Below are 20,571 nucleotides of genomic sequence, written 5' to 3'. Positions count from 1 at the left end.
TTTCAAGGCACATCGCCTTCTCGGGGCAACTTACATAAAGTTTTAGAACAACAAAAACAGTTATAATTTAACCATTAATTGGAAAAAAAATTAAAATCAGTGGCAGCTAAAATTCTTCAAGCGTAGCAAAATAATTAATCATAGCAGGCTGGAATAAAAATGTCTCCAGAGTTTTCTTAAAAACCACCAGCCATATAGGCATAGTTAATTTATGTATATATCACATTTAACAGAAATGCCTCCGTGCTCAACAGCGGTTCACATACAAAACAGCTCCAATTCAGTAGTACATGAAATAACAATAGATTCAGGTAGTTAGCTGTGTTGGTCTGACCCAGTTGAAATAAAAATAAAAATAAATAACAAATTGTCCAGTAGCACCTTATAGACCAACTAAGTTTGTTCTGGTATAAGTTTTCGTGTGCATACACACTTCTTCAGATACACTGAAGCAGAAGTCACCAGACCCTTATATATAGTGGGAGGGTGGGGTGGGGTATTTCTCAGAAGGGTGGTAGGAGATAGGTGATTGGCTCAATGGGTATGGCAAACCTGTTGACGACTGTTAACGATTGTTAATGACTGCAATTAGTCCTGCAGGAAAAAGCAAGGGATAGTGTGCACATGACCAAAAATAGCTTTAGCATGTGTAATGAGACAAGAAATAAAAAAGGAGAACAAAAAATAATGCAGATCAAAAAGAGGAACAACACTGCAACATACTACTAAAAATAATAAACTGCAATTATCATTATATTTAACAGGCATCACAATTTAAGTGGGAACAAAGTTGACCAATAGGTGCAACAATACCCAATAAGCCTGAAAGCTGATGACATTGATACTTAGCAAAAACAAGCACATATCTTTTATGCCTCAACCGAAAAGTGCTCTTAAGGTTCTTCTGGAAGCAGATTCCTTATGAAAAGCTTGAGGGTGGAACAAGGGAGATGGAAATAAACACAAACCGGGTGGCAAGCAGAAGTCACACCCACACCATATTTTTAAAGCACATTTAAAGCATGTGGCTTCCCCTAGTGAATTCTGGGAACTTTACGCCTCACAGAGGTACCATTCTCAGCAAACGTAACATACTAAAGTTCCCAGGATTCTTTGGGGCAAAGCCCTGTGATTTAAATGTACGGTGCAGATGTGACCAGAGTTTCTCTCCCCTGGGGATGCATTTGGTGGGGGATGGAGTTCCAAAAGGGCAGGGCCACCACTGAAAAGGCCCTGTCCTTGTTACATGCCATCTAACCCCTATCCCGATGCTGATCTGAAAGCACAGAAAGGGCCATCTGGATGCCAGTGGTCTTTCAGCTAACCCAGTCCCAAGCTCCTTAGGGCATTAAAAGCTAAAACAAGCATCTTGAATTGGACATGGAGACAACAGGCAGCCACTGTTACCGGTACAGTGATATGTGTAACGGAATATGGAGGTACAATATCTCCAAGAGTTTTAGTAACCACATTCTGTATCAACTGCAGTTTCCAAATAATCTTCAAGAATTGCCACCTGTTGAACACACTGCAGCTATCTAACCAGGACTTAACCAAAGAACATGTCACTGACGTTTCCTTATTTATTACATATTTATCCCACCCTTCCTCTAGGGAAATGTGTCCTCTCCTCTCCACATTCTTCTGCACAACAACCCTGCAAAGTAGATGAGTTTTGAGACTCAGCAGGGATTTGAACACAGGTTTCCCAATACTAGTCAATATATCACACTAGCTTTCGCTCTCTCTGTGTGTATGTGTGTGTGTTTTGACTCTTTAACATTGACTTCTGCAGCCCATTTGCTTGATACAAAGTTGAGAGAACTACAAATGTGAACCTAACCAGGGTCTGGTTTTTCCCTCAGAGCTCTGATTTGCCATTGGTTGACTGGGACCCACCAGCAGGACACCACAGCCTTGTGATCTCACCTTCATAAGGCTGATTTCTTTGCTACATCTCTCCATGATAGCCACATTCTGACCTCTGGTGCTTCCCAGCATATGTCTTCTTGCATAAATTCCACCTGGGATCATATGCCTGGGATAAGTCAATGAGCCATCACACTCAACCACCAGACCAAAATAAGGAGAGGATAGTGAGCTTGCAACCAAGGAAAGGAAAAGGGGAATATATATATATAAACACTGACGACGCAGTTAGATAGACTGCAACTGCTGTGCCTCTTCTCACCCACCCCAGTCCTGCTGCAAGCAATATTTTAATATTGCCCCACAGTTGATGTGGGGGGAGCCCAAGAAGCTGCAGTCCATTGTTCCATCTATTTCAGTATCTTTCCAGCATTGTAATGAAGTTGTGATTCTTGGTAAGAAACCGACAGAGTTTTCAACACCCTCATTACCCTAACAACCCCCCCTCCCCTACACACACACACACACACACACACTGAGAAAGCTGTGAGAGCTGAAGTAGCATGATGTGGGTTTGGTAGTGTGGGAATAGAGTTCCTTCCATATGTGCTATTGTGGAGCAATATTCTCAATTTGTGCATCAAGCTCCTCCACCTTCCGCCGTATAAGCACATCACACTGTCGACTCCACTCGGTTCACGAGAAGGAAAATGACACCAGATCTCAAAAGGGTTCAAAGCTGCAACATGGCTGTTCTTTCCTAACCTCTCTCCAAAGTGTTATTCCTCTCCATTATTGGAAAATATCACCCCTCCCATCTCCCCATCCCACCCCATTTCATCACAAGAGTATTGTGGCATCACCACCAAGGGCTAAGCAGAGACCAGTAAGCTGCATAAGCAATAACTTTTTTATTTTGGTTTTCAAAAAGCATTGTTCTGAGACAGGCACAAACTCTTGCAAAACTAGATTAGGTTTTCGTGCACTGATCAGATTAAGCTGCCCCACTAACACACATGCGACCCACCATAATTCACCCCCAACCCCCCTCAAATAACAGCAGGGGGAGACCAAGCATAGCTGTGTGTCCCAACAGCCTTTAAAACATCACCACCTTTTAAGAAATTTCTTCGAGGCAAGGAGGGGCGACACACACACACACACACACACACACACACACACACACACTGGAAAGCTAGCCTGCCAGAGTGGCAAAGAGGCAAAAAACACAGAAACAGGGGGCATGTTTCTTTACAGCCATGAAACAGACTATCCATCCTATTTCTCCTAGAAAGAGCTTCCCCCTGCCAGCCACACCTCCTTCCTTCTATAGTGTAACCCTCTCAATGTGCAGCGTGCCAGACATTTCTCCAGCCTCATCCACACCCACAGCTGCACACCAGTTCTCTTGATGCACAGAGCTGTCAGAGCCAGGGGCTGAAACCAAAGTGCACCCCAAAATCCCATGCATCCTGGTGCGTCCACCAAGCCACCAAGCCAACACCCGAGCGTAAAACCTATAGCACATAAGCCGCTGACCAGCTATTATCATCAGCTCTGTCCCGGAGTAAAAAAAAGAAGAAGAAAAGAGTCTCTGCTCCTACCTGAGGGTGGCGCTCTCCCCTTGCCGGACGGTCACGTTGTCCATCGCCTTGGGGAAGGTGGTATCTCCGCTGCGCACTGGCACTCCTGCGGGCACAAGGAAGAGGAGCCTGAGAGACAGGACGACCAGGCACCGCCAGGGCAGGACTAAGCACCCACCGACCCCCATCCTGGGCTTTCCTCAAGGCAAAGATATATATATATATTTATTAAAACAACCAGAGAGATGGATGGAGATTGGTTTGACAGGGACACCTCGCGGTGCCAAGTGTGGGCACAGAAGGGGAGGAGAGAAAGTGACGATGAGGAGGGAGAGGGCGGCGGAGCCTTCAGAAATCCAGTTTTTGGGTTTGTAGCTTTAGAGATCCGAGCCTCCCGAAAGGCATCCAGCGGAGTCCCAGGGAGGAAGAAGAAGTGGCCCCCCCAAGGTGGCCAAGTTGCTGCGCGCCTCACAAACCAGAGCTTCCGATCAAGAGTTCGTGCATCTCACTTTGCTGGAGGAGGTGCGCTGCGCTCCGGCGCGGTAGGGCACAGCCGGCACTCCGCAGCCGCGCAAGGCGACGCGCTCCAGAGCGGCCCCTCCGGCCGGAGTTCCAAAAAATAAAACTACCCGCAGAAGAACTCGGGGAATGGGTGGGGCGAAGAGGGGGGGAAACACCCCCGGAGTAATCTCAGAGGGAGAAGCGACAGGCCTCCTGCTCCAAAAGCTCCGACGGTGCCACAAGGCAGGATGGAAGGGAAGGTCCGGCCGGCTGCCGCTGCTGCCCGGCGCTGCGGCTCGTGGTCGGGAGCGGATAGGAGCCTCTTCCCGGCTCAGCTGTGCTCCTCGCCGCCGCTCAGCGAAGGGAGGCTGCGAGGAAAGGCATGGCAAAGCTGGCGGTGCCGGCTGTTGCTGCTGCTGTTGCTGCCTGGACCAGGGCTAGGTTCAGCATCCCGGATGCGCTCTGCCTCCTGGCTGGGCGCATCTCCTCCTCTGCCGAATCGCAGCCTCTCGCGCCGGCTCTCCGGAGCACACACACGCATCGGCTTGCAGGGGTTGTCATGGCAGCAACTCCATCATCGCTGACCAGCACTTGGGCTCCGCGGCACAGGCAGCGCCGCTCAGGAGCGCAGACTTAGCACATTAATCTCAGCCAAGGACACCGGGGATTGGGGGGGGGGGGACTCTCCTTACTTTTAACCCTCGCGGCGCCGGCGAGTGCGCCTTGGGACGCAGGAGAAGGGGGGGCTTCTTAACCCTTGCGGGCCCGCTCCCAAACAACTACCTCGCCGTGTGTGTGTGTGTGTGTGTGTGTGTGTGGTATTCGAGTCCTGCATTTCTCTTTATAAGCGGCCGCGGAGCTGTTGGCACTGCGACCTACTATCCTGAAGTCTGACGGGGGTGAGGGTGGAGGGTGAGTGAGTCCAGAGCGTGGCATCCAGCCAACTTGATGGATTTTTATTTGAACCCTGGACTTTCCTCCCTGTCCGCCTCCATCCGCTCTGGAAGTGGATAATGCAGGGTGAGGATGGAGTGGCGCAGAGACTAAAGTGCAGGACGAGTGAGGTAGGAATCTCATTTGGATGATAAACCTGCTGGAGGCAAGCCACTCTTTTTCTCAGGCCTCAGTTTGCCCAGCCTGAAGTATGGGAATAATGATGGCTAGTTATTCTAATAGTTGTTTTGCATATGATGATGTTTTATATCACACCCTGTGTTTCTCTACTGAAGAATAGCTGTCTAAAAGTCTTGAATAATAATAGTAATAGTAATAATAATTCTGCCTTACAGGGCTACCCTATTCCTGTAACTTTTTAAAAACCCCTTTAATGTTTAAGTTTTCATTGTTGCATCCTGAACTGGGACCTGATGGTGAAGGATGGGTAATAAAGCAAATAAATATGTAAATTAATAATATGAAGATTACTGTTAATAGGAAAATGCCCAGAGCACTCAAAGAATCGCTAGATACATTATGAGCATGATGGAAAGAAACACAGCTGAAACTGCCAGGCATTTTCTGTTCCATTCCAGATGTCTTGAAAAAGGTGTTGACGCTACACACCTTGCTTTTTGCTACTACCCTCCAGCTGGGAAATTTATTTACTACATTGTATGGTCAGCCAACCACATATGTTCTCTGGGCATACCAGTGAAAAGAACAAAACTGCAGTATTAAAAGTACAATGCAGAAGCAGCATGGAAAACCTTTCGCTCTCCCTCAGATATACAACAAAATACAAACCATAGAATCATGGAATTCTAGAGTTGGAAGGCACCCTGAGAACCATCTAGTCCAACCCCCAGCAATGCACCTGGCCCATACAGGGATCAAACCCAAGACCTTGACATTGTCAGCATCATGCTCTAACCAGCTGAGAGGTCCAGTTAAAAGAAAAGACAAAAGGGTTAGGACATGTTCATCTAGTGCAAAAAGATTATATGGATTGTGTCTCCTAGGCTGCTTTGAGGAGGCTGTTCCATGACATAGATGCCACCACCGGGGTACCCCACCTACAAATATGGTGGTTTTTTTTAACAGAGGTAGGACAACCATCTTGCCAGGAATTCCTTTGGTGTGACTCCTATATAGCTTGATGACCCTCCTCGTCCCTCTCAGCTCTACATGGTCTCTTCCAATTCTAACTATTCAATAATTCTATATTGCAGCTAGTTCACAGTTAGCAACATGTATGGGCAGACGCAGCCCACATTGTTTAGTCCACCTTGCCAGCAGATGATGATAGGCATCCCCTCCCCCCACATTGCTATTCTGCCCACTTTACAGAGTGAGAAACTGAGGCATGATTCACAGCTAAGAAAGTCACTGGCTGCTGGAAGTCAACTCTTCTACAACAAGACCTGGGTGCGATCATTTCCAGCACTGAGTGCTTCCAGATGACCTGTTTACTGACCACTCATCTCGATATGTTTGCAGGAAGTTAGACAAAGTCAGCTGAGCATTCACTCTTATTTGTGCAGAGGTTAGACAATGTTGCATGGATCAAGTATGAGCTTTCCAGTGCATTTTCCCACCTCTTTCCTCATCACAAAAAGTCTGATTTGGGGGAGTGGAGGGGAATCGGTGTCATTGTACAAGAGCCCTGAATCAACCTTAATTGTTCAACCCAAAATTTCCACTTTGTGATTGAATCTCACCTGAAAATAGCAACAGCCAATGAGTGTTTCGTTTCCCTCTTCCTAGTCCGCCTGCCGCCAAAGGCAGCCAGCTCAGTTAGAAGCTTTCCTATCTTACAACTCAACAGCATCCCATTTGTCTATAAGTAGCACACTCTTACACTCTCTGCTTCTTTGCTAACTGAATTATTATTTCTATATATAATCGCCTGCTGGTAGGAAGTGCAAGACATAAACAGTCCCAGGGGATTTGAGTCCTTTATCTCGAGGAGAGAGCGGCAAAGGCAAGCTTCAGGAGTCAGCAGCCCCCTTTACTTACCCTTCCCTTGGCCCGGCCGCCAGAGCCATATATTTCACTCGTCTTTGGCAGCCTTTCCAGGTGCCACAAAATCAATCTAAGATGCTTTTCTCTCTCATACTAAATGCTCAGTCATTTGGCTCAGATCAGGATCAGCTCCCCCATGAGTTCATCTAGGCTTCAGGCCACAAGCACACCACACATTTAAATCACTGTGATGGTTACAATTCCTGAGGACTGTAGTTTGTTAAAGGGGCTGAGAGCTGTTAGGAGACCTCCTGTTCCCCTCCCAGAGCTACAAATCCTAGGGTTGTTTAACAATCCACCCCCCCCCCTTCTCATGAAACTCTGGGAATTATAGTTCTGGGATAGATTCCAATCTCCACTCAGCCCTGAAGCTGGCTGGGTGACTGGCTTGGGCTAGTGGCACTCTCTCATCCTTACCTACCTCACAGGGTTGTTGTGAAGATAAAACAGGGGAGGGGAGAACCATGCTTAACCACTTAGAGCTCCTTGCATGAAAAGGTGTTATAATAAATAAAATTAAAGAAGAGGAAATGCACCAGCAACCCAACATAAATTTTCATAAAATATGCATATGTCGATCTATATATATACCGTAGATGCATTTAAAAAAAATATAAATATAAATGCAATACATGTCACCAAAGTTGGGATCACTGTGACCAGGTGAGCGCTGTGCTTGCATAATCTACTCTCGAGGTGCCACTCATGGGAAGCTTCAAGGGCCCTGTTCCCTCCCTACTTAGGGTTCTTTGGGTGGTATCCAACTAATGTGTTTCAGTACAAGGAGTTCCACTGTTGCAATTAGGCTCCAGCCCTTTCCCTCCTCCTATGAACTCCCCATGCCCTCCTCAAATCTGCTCTGGAAGGTTTTTTTTTGGGGGGGACTCCAAAACAGATGTGGGGTTGGGGCAGAGGCAGAAAGACTTGCACTGATGGGAAGCTTGCTTAGCACTACCGTGGATGCAACCTATTATCTTTAACCTGAGCATACAGTCAATCTAGGCTGCGGAGAACGGCAAAGTTTACAGAATACTAAAAAAGGAAACTTTTTTTGTGTGTGTGTGTGTGTGTGTGTAGAAATCATTAAGGAAGCAATTCCCTTGATGAAAAAACACAGAGAGAAGATAGACCAATGAGGAATGACCACAGAATGCAATGGAGTATCCTGGGGAGAGGATCCAGGTGCAGCTTGTCTAAAGTGGCATGATGTTCCCAACACTGGCCATCCATAAGAACAGCCTGCTGGCTCAGCCAATGGCCCATCTACTCACAGAATCACAGAATTGTAGAGTTGGAAGGGAACACAATGCAGGAATCTTTCGCCCAACATGGGGCTCAACCCACAACCCTGAGATTGAGAGTCTCATGCTCTCCCAGCTGAGCTACCCAGCATCCTGTTCTCACAGTAGCCAACCAGATGCCCACAGGAAATCTGCAAGTCGAACCTGAGCACAAGAGCAACTCTCCCCTTCTCCACTTCCCAGCAACTGGTATTCACTGCCCCCAACCAAAGAGATACAACATAGCTATCCTGGTGAGATTCTCCTCAGAAGCTTACAGGTAGGGCATGAAGGCAAGGTTCCTTGACATCTTGTATGCACAGCGGCACTGCCCCTGAACATGGAGGTTCAATTTAGCTGATAGCCACTGAAAAGTATTCCTCAATTCTCTCAGCATGTGGAAGGATGGAGGTAGGAATGATAGCTGTTCACATTGTTGACAGCAGGCAAGGGGTATCTTTCTCAGCCTGAGGGCCACATTCTCTTGTAGGCAAAATTCTGAGGGCCAAAGGAAAATGGTGGGCAGGACTAGACACGAAAGTGGGTGAGGCGCTGAATGCATGTTTTACAGTCTACACATACTCACACACAGAACCGTAGGAAGGTGATCTTGTGCCCCTGGCAGAACCTTCCAGATTGCGCCCCTAGCCATGGACTTATTCTTTCCGCCTCTCCTCCAAACCCCACCCTCTCCACCCATTCAATTCACCCTCTATTTTCTTATGAGGCAATAATTGATATTTTTATTTATAGACATATTTATGACATATTTTTAGTTAATTTTGTGTCCCCTCCTCACTTGCACCACTGGCGGGGGCTCACCTTGCCACCCCCTAGCTATGGCCCTGCCCACACACCCCTCTCCATCTTCTGTCCAGGCCAGCAAGACAAAGGATCGGAGTTCAAGGACACATTCCAGCCAGACTAAAACCCTTGAGGTGCAAAGCAGGGCCAGGGATGGCTGTGGCCCAGGAAGAATTCTGAGGGCCAGTTAGAGAGGTCCAGAGGGCAGCATTTGCCTGAGGTTCCCACCCTAGGTTTACAGCAAATAAAGGAACCCTACAGGGGGAAACAACAACAACAACCAAGGTCTTCTTTTGTTTCCTTTGCAGGTTAGTCTCTAACTCCCAGCCATTTCCATAGCTAAAAGGGAGGCTTTGGAAAATACACCCACTCCTTTGCACCCGGGAGTCCGCAATTCCACGCACGTCAGGCACCTGCTGGCTATCAGCCATCTCCCACCTTATTAAAAATTGCAACCAACACGAGTTGGATTCCAAATGTGAAAGGATCCATAGCCCCATTACTAATCCCCTGAGTCATCCAATACTCGGCAAACTATTATTTAATTCGCTAACTGTGCTATTTAATCTCAAGCATTCTGAGATACGCCAGGCAGAGAAGACACTCTATAAAATAATAAAGCTTTATTATTATTGCTTGTGCTGATGGGTCACAAGAGGAGGGGATTTCTTTCCAAGCCTGTTTATTTCCTCACTTTCCAATCTCTTTTTAAGATTACTGAGTGCGTGGCTTTAGCACTTGTGAAAGAATGTGGATTAAGAGCCTGGGAGAATAAATCATGGAGAGGTTTTGTTTTGTCTTCTCATGGTCTAGTGGGCGAGGGGGGGGGGAGAGAGAGAGAGAAGGGGGCTGGGAATCAACGTTGCACAGTCCAGTAGTTCTAAGCAGAGTTGTAAAGCAATCATTCCCATCTGGAAGCAAATATTTCATTCTAACAGGGGTGCAGAACATTTTGCAGCCTGAAGGGGCTGCAATCCTTCTGTGCAGGCTTGCCAGAAGAGGGCAGGGCCAGAGGCTAAAGGGGATGGTGCAATTAATGCAATTTTCTACCTCTGTGCAACAGGCAAGCAAGAAGCATTCCAGCCAGGCAAAAACACCAGCGGCGTAGCGTGGGTTGCCAGCACCCAGGGCAAGGCAAGTAATTTGTGCCCCCTAACCCGGGGCAAGGCAAGTAATTTGCGCCCCCTAACCCCTAACCTGCCGCCGCTGCCAGCTTCTTCTTGCTGCTGCCTGGTCTGGTCTGGTGTGGTTCTCTCCCGCGCTCAGCGCTGCGCTGGGCAGCCGCTGCACTGTCCCTCCCCCAGATAGTCCCTCGCTCTCTCTCTGCACCGCACGCCTGGCACCCACCCCCTCCACAGTGGGCGGCGACCCAGCGGCTTGGATCGAATTCGCACAGCCAGCACTGCAGTGAGAGAGAGTGAGTGAGCCAGATAGGGGCATAGAGCTGCGAGTGCGAGCGCGCCCCCCCAGATGTTGCGCCCGGTGCGGCCGGCCCCCCCTGCACCCCCCACGCTACGCCACTGAAAAACACTCAGGGAGGAAGTGCAACAAGAGCAATGGGGGGGGTGGCTGGGGAGGGAGGTGGTCTGGGCAGAGTCCCAAGGATCAAATGGAAAGATGATTGTTCTTGTTACTATTATTTTATTTATACACCACCCATCTGACCGGGTTGCCCCAGCCACTCTGGGTAGCTTCCAATATTTATAAAAACATAATAAAACATTAAACTTCAAAAACCTTCCCTATGCAGGACTGCCTTCAGGTATCTTCTGAAGGCTTATAGTTACAGTGGTACCTCGGGTAAGAACTTAATTCATTCTGGAGGTCCGTTCTTAACCTGAAACTGTTCTTAACCTAAGGTAGCACTTTAGCTAAAGGGGCCTCCCACTGCTGCTGCGCCACCAGAGCACGATTTCTGTTCTCATCCTGAAGCAAAGTTCTTAACCCGAGGTACTATTTCTGGGTTAGCAGAGTCTATATCCTGAAGCGTCTATAACCTGAAGTGTCTGTAACCCAAGGTACCACTGTACTTATTTCCTTGGCTCAAGAGTCGCATAATTCCACACCTTCCAACACTTTTCTGATGAAAATAGAGATGTCCTACAGAAAAGCAGTACATTATGGGATCAAATCAGAAACTCGGGCAGCTTCTGTAAATCCAAGGCTGTCCCTGGAAAACAGGGACACTTGGAGGGCCTGCGACAGGTTGCAGGACTTTGGAGCAAATGTCAATTTGAAGAATGGGCAAGAAGTCAGAAGCACTAGCTTACTTTATTTTTTAAGTGAATAAATATACATTATAACTCTAAAAATGACCTCACACCTTGTCAGGCCATTAAATTCACTGTCTAGGCTGCATATGAGCTATAGATTTAAAGCGCATGCCTTCCCACAAACAATGCAGGGAACGGTAGTTATTAAGGGTGCCAATAATTGTTAGTTGACTCTCTCATAACCCATGGCATGCCCTGCACCTTTGTCAACATCTGATCCCTACATTCAAAGAACATGGCTTCCCCCAAATAATCCTGCAAACTCTATTATGTTAAGGGTGCTGGGATCATAGTCCTGCAAGGGATAAACTACAGTTCCCATGATTCTTTGAGGGAAAGGCATATATGCTTTAAATGTATGGTGTGCATGCAGCCTTAAATGACTTAAGTGCATTACTGCAGAGAGGAAAATGTGTGGTCGGAATGCCCCTGTGCTCACAGCAAGGATCGCTATCTAAATCCACCGCCAACCTAACACACACTTTTTATTACTCATTGCTTGCTGAAGAATTTTCTCTGCCAGCTGTTCATTTATTTTGCAATAGCCTGTTCAGCACTGTTTTCTAAACAGTAATCTAGCAGTAGATTCTGAAGTGCAGAAGCTCATCATGACAGCCTCATAGCCATTGTGGAGGAGAATCCATAGTCTCTCTCCCTCTCCCTCTCCCACACATTCACACCCCATCCAAAAATGCAAGCAGCATAGTTATCCCACCTCTTAAGGTCCGTTGGTTCCTCATTTGGTGACCCCCCCACTCCACCCCACCCCACCATTCCATGCCTGCCATTAGCTGCCCTGCCTAGTGCCCCCAGTTATCAGGAGCTATCACTGTTTGCATGTATGCATGCATGCACTAAGATGCAATTTGTAGATACACAGGAAGGGGCAGAAACTAGAATTCTTGCTACCTCCCCAAGAAGCAAAATAGGGTCAAAGCAATAGGTAAGGAACTATCCTTGCAATATCAGGACCACTAGAGAGAATGCTTTCTTTCAACTGGCGCTTTGGACGGTGAGTTTTCTTTGGTCAACAGAGTTTTGGGACACTTCCAAATGGTTGGATTATAGCCTGGGTTAGTTGTTGGCATCCATCAGTCTTGAGAGACAAAGGAGTGTCTCTCCAGGGGTGAAGTCAAATCACTGCTTAGCAGCATTGAAGTGACCTCTCCAGGGTTTACGTAAGCCTGGGCAGTGTGTATGGAGGTCCTGAGCTGCCCAGACTACAAGACTTCCTTCTCAGCCTTGCTGACGCGGTCCAAAGGAAAGCAGGAACAATACATATGGCGCCATCTTGGCAGCAGGAGCTGCCAGGAGGACTTTTATTCTCCTGAAGATGTCTCTCAAGGCAGCAGGTATGGCTTTTTCCTTGGGGTTTACTCCTGAAGCCTTTCTCATGAATGTGCATCACCGCAAGGCAGTGGAGGTTTAAGACCAGAGTTTTCCTTCTCCTATATGGGCTTCCTTCCCAGGTTGACGAGCCCCATCTGCCCTTCACTTCCCTCTACAACATGTGCGGAAACCACCTTCTTAACATCGGACCTACTATTGGTCTTGTCCGCTCAATCCGCTGGAGTCTTATCTTCACATGCGGCGGAAATCCCTAATCCACCAGGGGTTTGTGACTCACTGACTACCCTCACCTGGTTTAGCCAGCCAATAGAAGACATTTCCTGGGGTGCTGCCATTGTCACATGTGGCCAGCTTCTAGGAGCCACAGGTGAGAGCTGAGTGCAGGTAGGGACCAAAGGTGGACAAACTACCCCAGAAGGAGCATCACCCAGAGACAATCACCTTCTCCTAACACCCCATACTCCCCACCTGGCTTCATAGGACTTCCCCAATAGCCAGAACATTCTCTCTCTCCCCCCCCTAAACTGGAAAAATAAATAGATCCTCATTTTATGCTGATTTTGCTTGAGGGGCTCAATACAATTGAAGCTTTGCGTTGTGCAGCCAGGTGTGCAAAGCAGATTTGGGCATGGTGAGCAGGTGTGGGTTGGGAAGAAAGGAAACATAAGCTGGAATTCAAGCGAAAATGCTGTTGGTGCACTATTATAATTTTCTTATAGAACATTACAAGTTGAAAGGAGGAAAAGGAGGAAGGGGAATTGAAGGACCTGTCTTTCATGTAACTGCCGCCCACTGAGTGGTCTTGACCATTGAACTTTACATCACACTTTCTCATCACCCCCACCTTGAAGATTAAGGTTTAGAGACTAGAGCATGAATGAACAACTGCCAGAATAGGGTTATCAGATGTCCCAGGGACATTCTCCAGATTTTGACAAATTCCATCCCCAGAATGTCCCCGGATTTCATCTAATGTCCCCAGGGGCAGCGGCAGTCTCAGCAGCCCAGAGCAGTTGGCTCTGGCTGGCTTCAGGGCCTGCTTGGAAGTCCCCATATGATGGTGGTGCAGGGACTCTAAGATGCAGCTTCAGGGCTGCCTCCACTTTCCCTCCGAAAGGCAGCGTGAAGCCTCGCTTCCCAGCTGAGGGATCCCTGCCCCCTCCTGCTTGCACACAAGTAGGAATGGGATTGGGGCTGCTCCGATCGAAAGAGAAGAATTGCGCTGCCTGAGCCTCACTGCTGCCGCCGCTCTCAGCCCTCCTTCTCCGCCTTCCATGCCTGACCCACTGTGAACTGCTTCCCCACCACCACCAAAGAACCAACAACTCAGCAGCTGCCCAGGTTCATGGAGAAAGGAGATAGACGCCTCAGAGGAAGGGGAAACATGGCGGTTGAGGTCAAGGCAGCGGCTGCCCCTCTGCTACCATCATCGCTGCCCGAACAGGTAGTAATTAATTAAAGTGTCCCCAGATTCATTGAAAAAAATCTGATAACCTTATGCCAGAAGGTAAATCAAGGCAACAGTATGTATGCACAGGTTATATTGTGGTGCAGCAGTGGTGGCTTGTGCCCTTTGGAACTGGCAGGGTGTACCTTAGGGAGGCTAACAGTAGGTGAAGCCAAAGGCAATGACACTTTGAACCACATCCAATGACAGGCAGTGTCAACTAATATTAGTTTTGTTCCCATTGTCCTTCCTGTTTAATACTACAAGGGCAACACCAGAGCCTGGAGGAGAAGGAGCAAACTAACAGGTAGTATCACCCCCTGGGGCAGGTTCTAAGTAAGATGGCATGCAGGCAGGGGCTGACCGAGATTGGTGGGGCAGTATCCCACTGACCGTAATGGGTCAGTCTCGAGAGGAAGGCTTCCTGATGGTGGCTTAATACCATTAAGGGGCATTCAGAGGTGCTGGCATTTTGATGTATACCTATCTAGAAGCGCATATAGAAAGAGCTGACTGATGCCATCTGCTACTACCAGCAAACATTGATTATTCAGCTAAGGCACCCCACTCCCATTCACCCAGAAGCAGTAAAACAGGGAGGAGTCCAGGACTGGAAGCCGATGACATCAGTTCTGAAAGGGGCCACCAGGAGAATTCCCCTGTTTTGCCTGTTGCATCTTTGATTATAGCATTTTAAATGAGAAACCACCTTGAGGGCAATGTATAAAACTTAGTCCTTTTTTTAAACAGACAGACAGACAGACGAATAGGAAAGCTCTCTGATCTTCACAAAGCTTGAAACACGGCAAACATTTCCAGCATTTTTCTTCTTCAGCCAGGTGCTTGCTGTTAGCTAGGGATGTCTGTAATAAAGGAAAGGACAGCACCCCCTCTATTGGCCAGAACGCTGCAGTGTGCTCAGTTCAGCAACTAACAATCAGCTACGAGCCCAGACTGTCCATCTCACTTCTTGCAGTTTGCTAGTTGTCAGAAGCCACAGTAGGGGAGAGTTCTCTTGTGCTCAGGTCCTGTTTGTGGGTTTCCTACAGGCATCTGGTTGGTCACAGTGAGTACAGGATGCTGGACTGGGTGAGCCATTGGAGTCGACAGCGGAGAGTGCTTTAACTGCACCTAGTGGACGCACACGCACACAGCTGGGGTGGGGGGGTGGAGGGCAAAAGCAGCGTGCTGCATGCTGGTGACACCAGCCACTTTGCGAAGCTGGACAGCTCCTCCCCAAGCCAGACCAGCTTTGCGAGGCTGGGGAGGGCAACATGAAAAGGACACAACAGCCATGTGCCCTTCAATCCCAGCCCCTCGGGGGCGAGGCTGCAATTGAAGGGTGCCTGGCATCCTTCTCACACTGCCCTTCCCAAGCTGCTTCGAGAGCCTGGGATCTGAATGGCCTGACCACATGGAAGGCAGGTTTGTGTGGAGCAAGTTGAAGCTGAAAGCTGAATGCTGGAAGATTTTGAAGTCAAATAAAAGAAAGCACTTTTTCATACAGTGCCTAGTTAATCTATGGAACTCACTCCCACAAGAGGCAGTGATGCTTACCAACCTAGATGGCTTTAAATACAAATTCATGGGGGCGGGGAGCTATTGATGGCTACTAGCCATGATGGCCATCCTCTGCCTTCACAACTGGGAGGCAGCAATGGTTCTGAATACCACATGTGGAAGCCACAGGAGGGGAGAGGGCTCTTGTGCCCAAATCAGGCTTGCTGGTTTCCCACAGGCATCTAGTTGGCCATTGTGAGGACAGGATGAGGGACTAGCTGGGTCCCCCTTCGGCATGATCCAGCAGGATCCTCTTTTTACGTTGGATCAATGTGTTGAAGAACCTGCCTTGGGGCATGCCGGCTTGTTGACAGTGTATAAAACTTTTGTGCTCTATCATTCAATATTAACACACACACTCATCTTGCCTACGTCTTCCCAGGACACGTGGTGCTCTGTTCCAGGTTACTGGAAGCTCTTTAAACCAACGGGAAGCGGTAATGAGGTACATAAAGTATGAGCTTTATTGATTGTGTCTGCAGTGCAGCACTCAGCAGACTCCCTAAGTCCCCCATCGGCACAACAGAGAGACGACAGCAGGTTCTCTTGTGGGCAGGTTTCTCGATTGCCTCCGAACCCTGTTCTGATCCAGTGTGCAGAGATGAACCTTATGGGTGTAGCACTAGCATTTAAAGAACTCTCATATAGGATGAGTTTTGAAATGAAGGCCCCCATTCAATGGGAGAACATCTGCCTTGCAGGCATGGAGCCTAAGGTTCAACCCCAACCATCTCCAGGCAGGATTCGGAGAGACTGTCTGCAGTTCTGATGAGTCACTGCCAGTCAGTGTAGACATGAATGAATTTGCTAGACAACGGGTCTGACTCAGTATAAGGCAGCTTCTTATTTTGTGACATTCTATGCCAGGTGTAGGGAATCTTTGCATATTTTCCAACTTTTTCTGATGCAAAACTGGGATGTGCATTTTTAGAGATGTGCTCCTGGGGGAGTCACGTGATCCACACCTTTCTCTAGCCCCCAGAAAGGTGCTTTTTTGGGGCGGCGAGAGTGCAGCATGAGAGAAAGGGGGACACCCAAAATTGCTGCCAAGATCTGATACAGGAAAACAGGATGTGCCATTTTTTCCAGGGAACCCAGAAGGTATGTCTTTGCCTATGCCTGATCTGGAGGGTCAAACCTAGCCCTCCAGGTGTTTTGAGACTACACTTCCCATCACCCCTGACCACCGGTCCTGTTTGCTAGGGATGATGGGAGTTGTAGTCCCGAAACATCTGGAGGGCTAAGTTTGCCTATGCCTGCTCCAGATGTTGCTGCACTACAACTCCCTAGCAAGCATGGCCAATGACTAGGGATGATAAGACATCTGGAGGGCCAAAGGTTCCCCACACCTATTTTGTGCCCTCTACTCTACTCTATTCCATCCTTAACTGAGAAGAGTAGAAGAGGGGGGAAATGACACATTGATCTATATGTGATCACATCACAGGGAATTTACTTACTTACACATGTAACAATTCTCTGGTTGTTCTTAATTAAATTTATACACCACCTTTTCTCCAAGGAACTCAATGTCCTATATATTCTCAGTGTCCTGCTTAGAGATGGGAGAGTGCTCTTGTGCTCAAATCCTGATTGCAGCTTTCCCAGAAGAGGAAAGCTCGACTACAGCTATTGGCTTAATCCAGCAGGGATCTTCTTTTTATTCTTATGACAGAGAGTTTCTAGGCTACAAAACCAACTTGCAGCAAGAGTTCTATGCCACCTGGGTGAACACTTCCAGTTCTAACTAGTAGGGGCAAAAGCAAGTGACCAGTTGTCCAAATCCAGCCTAACATTTGTGGGCCAAATCATTTTTGAACTGCACCTTTCCTTTCACAGTGGAAGAGAAAGCCCAAACTCTCCTCTGGAAATCATACATGCTCTTTGATGGCTTGATGCAATTTAAAGCACGTGCATCGCTGGAATGCTCCAAGACTCCACCGGGCTCCCTGCTCTACTTCCTGGGCTCCCTCCCTCCCTTCTACCTTCCCGTTTGCATCTGTACAATGTATACATAAATCAGCCTGTCACAGCTCGTCTTGTCCCTGACAGCTGTAATTGCTTCAGGTTTTAAAAATATCTATAGACAATAAACACAATAAACATGCGTGCGTGCAATATATATATTTATATATATATATATTTAAAAAAAGCAAAGAGAAAAAGAAATCAAGGGGGCTTTAAATTATACAGCAGCTTCAGGGGAGAAGCTGGCATCTGAGTCCAGCTGTGAAGGTGGTGGGGTGTGGTGAATGTGTGTGTGAGAGTGTGTGCGTGTGCGGGGGGAGAGAACTTCTTATGATGTCTGGCAGAAAAGCAGGAGAAATCTGGATAAAAGAAGGAAAAAATATCAGCAACAAGGAAGGTTTCTGGCAGAGCAGGGGAGTGGGGCTCAGAGCCTGGCACCCATTCCAAAGAAGGAAGCAGTGTTTGTTCAAACTAACCCATTTGCAAAGGAGCAAGTCACAGTAAATGAAAGCCCTGACCATCCTGGGCTATGCAGAGGACAGAGTAGCAGGCTCCATGGAGCAAGTGAGCCATTTCCCACTTTCTAACAAGGCTAAAGGCCCCCCTCTCCTGGCAGGCAGCAAAAGTAGAGTGGCCAGCCACAGGTAGGGTCTGATGCTACACAGCATATGGCTGGAGGAAGCAAGCCTACGTATACAAGGTCAACATGGCCAGGTTTAAACATCTGGGTGTTCACAACAGGGTCCAAAGGTCCGGTCATCCTCTGCCTCTGGGTCCACATTATTCCTTCCTGTGCTTCATGGGCAAAAATAGGGACACACATTGGTAGCATCCTTATTCTGATTGAGAGGGCCTGGGTTGAATTTTCTCAGGAAGCAACTCCCCACTTAAATGCTAGAGACTATGGGAGGGCACTGGACCCTGCAGAATGCAACTCACACCGATGACCTAAGCAAACAAACACCAATTGATTCCCCATAGGAGAAAGAATAAGGATAAAACAGGGGAAGCAGTTGCTGGTGCTCATTGGAACTGGTAGGGTGGATAGTAGGAAGACCAACGACAGGGGGAGCCTGAATCAATGACAGGCAGAGCCAACTTATTTTAGTTTTGTCTGCATCCTCCTCTCTGATGATTTCTACAAGGACAACATTGAGACTAAGGAGGAGGAAGTTGATCGGCAGAACCACTCTTTGGACTGGTTATAAGGTAGGTAGATCAAGGGCTCACTGAGGGCAAACCGAGGTCACTGAGGCTGTGTCCCATGCACTCTAATGGACCAGCTCCCACTATTACTAATATGCAATTACAGTATAAAACTCCCACAATTTTCTGGGCTACATACAGATTCCCCTGTCCCACTGCCCCCCAGAAGCAAATAACACAGCAGTGATCACCAAACAGCTGCTAGATTTCCAGAAGCGGCTGTAACTTTGTGTGAAAGATTACATGAAATGTGGAAGTTACCAGGTCAGGAAAATGGGATACAGTGCTGTTTGAATGCAGCCTAAGAAAACCCAGGAAGATCCAGACGATTCAACAGAGGTCCAGAACATTCTGCTTCCGGTTCAAGCACTCCATTTCTCCCTTTTGTTGCCAACAACGAAAACAGCAAAATGATTGGCACGTTAATGGGGTTTTGACATGCACAAGGCTCACTTTGTTAGATGGGGTTTTTTAAACGGTATTAATGATATCACAATCACACCATTTGTTGAATGGGCTCCAATGCCCTCCATTTCCTATAATGAATGAGCTCATCTCACCTGCTGGCCTCTGTTCCCCCACCTCCCTTCTCTAAACAGTTCTCTGACAAAAGCAGCTATTTGCTGAGCAAAGGTGCGTATTGTTCAACTGCTGCCAATCCAACTGGGCATATGCCATGGAACGAAACCCAAAATTATAAGAAAGAAAACACTATGCATTCACAGTGCCTAACTGCTTTGGTTCCCATTACCGCGGTGAGTAATAAGCAAAAGGCTTTTAGTAGGGAAAGTGTTAAATTCTTTACCCATGCAATAAAGAAAATGAGAGCAGAGCACAGACGAAACCAGCCCCCAAATCGCTAGGCTTTAAAGGGCAAATTGAATGTTCGTTTTTATGACTAGGCGCCCAGTATAAAGTACATGCGCGAGAGGGATCAGAAGCAGAGAAGTTCCAGTTAGGCTTTAGGGGAAGGTTCCCAAATGGACAGTTAATTTAAATTTAATGGGACACTTACTGTAAGTTTAAATAAATGCCCGTTAAATATTAACAGCGTCTTTATTGGGGGATTAACGGAGCTTCTTGCATTGTTTTTAAACTCCATAATTATGTGCACAATCAGCATTGTTTTTTTCAGGGGAAACAATGGCAGAGGATACTTTGGGTAAATCTAAAGTGTGTGTATGTAAAGTGTACCTATATTTAGGTAAAGATAAAGGACCCCTGGACAGTTAAGTCCAGTCAAAGGCAACTATGGGGTTTCTAACAGCTTTCCGGGTCTTGTGGCCAGCAGGTCTAAACTGCTTCTGGTGCAATGGAACACCATGGCATAAGCCAGAGTGCACAGAAATGCTGTTTACCTTCCCGCCAGAGCAGTACCTATTTATCTACTTGCACTGGCATGCTTTAGAACTGAAAGGTTGGCAGGAGCTGGGACTGAGCAGCGGGAGCTCATTCCGTCGTGGGGGTTTGAACCGCTGACCTTCTGATCGGCAAGCCGAAGAGGCTCAGTGGTGCAGACCACAGCACCTTACCATTACGTGTGTGTGGCAGATCATATATGACAGATCATGGGAAGAAAATTTCCCATACAGCAAAGAGTAGCATTGGGAAGGTTGTGGATCTGGAAATCAGACATTTGTTAGAAAATATTAAACAGCTGTTAAAATCTACCAAATGGTCACATGGGGATTCAACAGGGCTGTGCATGGACCCCCCTGTCTCCCTGAAGACCCTGGATCAGGCCAGTTCACCCTCTGCTGCCCAAGTGA

The 20,571-nt window shown here is 47.6% G+C and overlaps 1 protein-coding gene across 9 annotated transcripts in view; it reads right to left on the bottom strand.

Moving 5' to 3' along the window:
- Positions 1-20,571, bottom strand: part of NTM (neurotrimin) — a 799,838-nt gene that overhangs the window by 326,301 nt on the left and 452,966 nt on the right. For all 9 annotated transcript variants that reach the window (XM_082201510.1, XM_082201511.1, XM_082201512.1 and 6 more), the window contains exon 2: positions 3,474-3,558. In XM_082201510.1, coding sequence (XP_082057636.1) covers positions 3,474-3,558 — 85 coding nt within the window. The remainder of the gene's footprint in view (positions 1-3,473; positions 3,559-20,571) is intronic.

Source organism: Podarcis vaucheri (genome assembly GCF_965113315.1).
Source record: "Podarcis vaucheri genome assembly, chromosome: 15".
Lineage (NCBI taxonomy): Eukaryota > Metazoa > Chordata > Lepidosauria > Squamata > Lacertidae > Podarcis > Podarcis vaucheri.
This window is presented reverse-complemented; position numbering and strand designations above follow the sequence as displayed.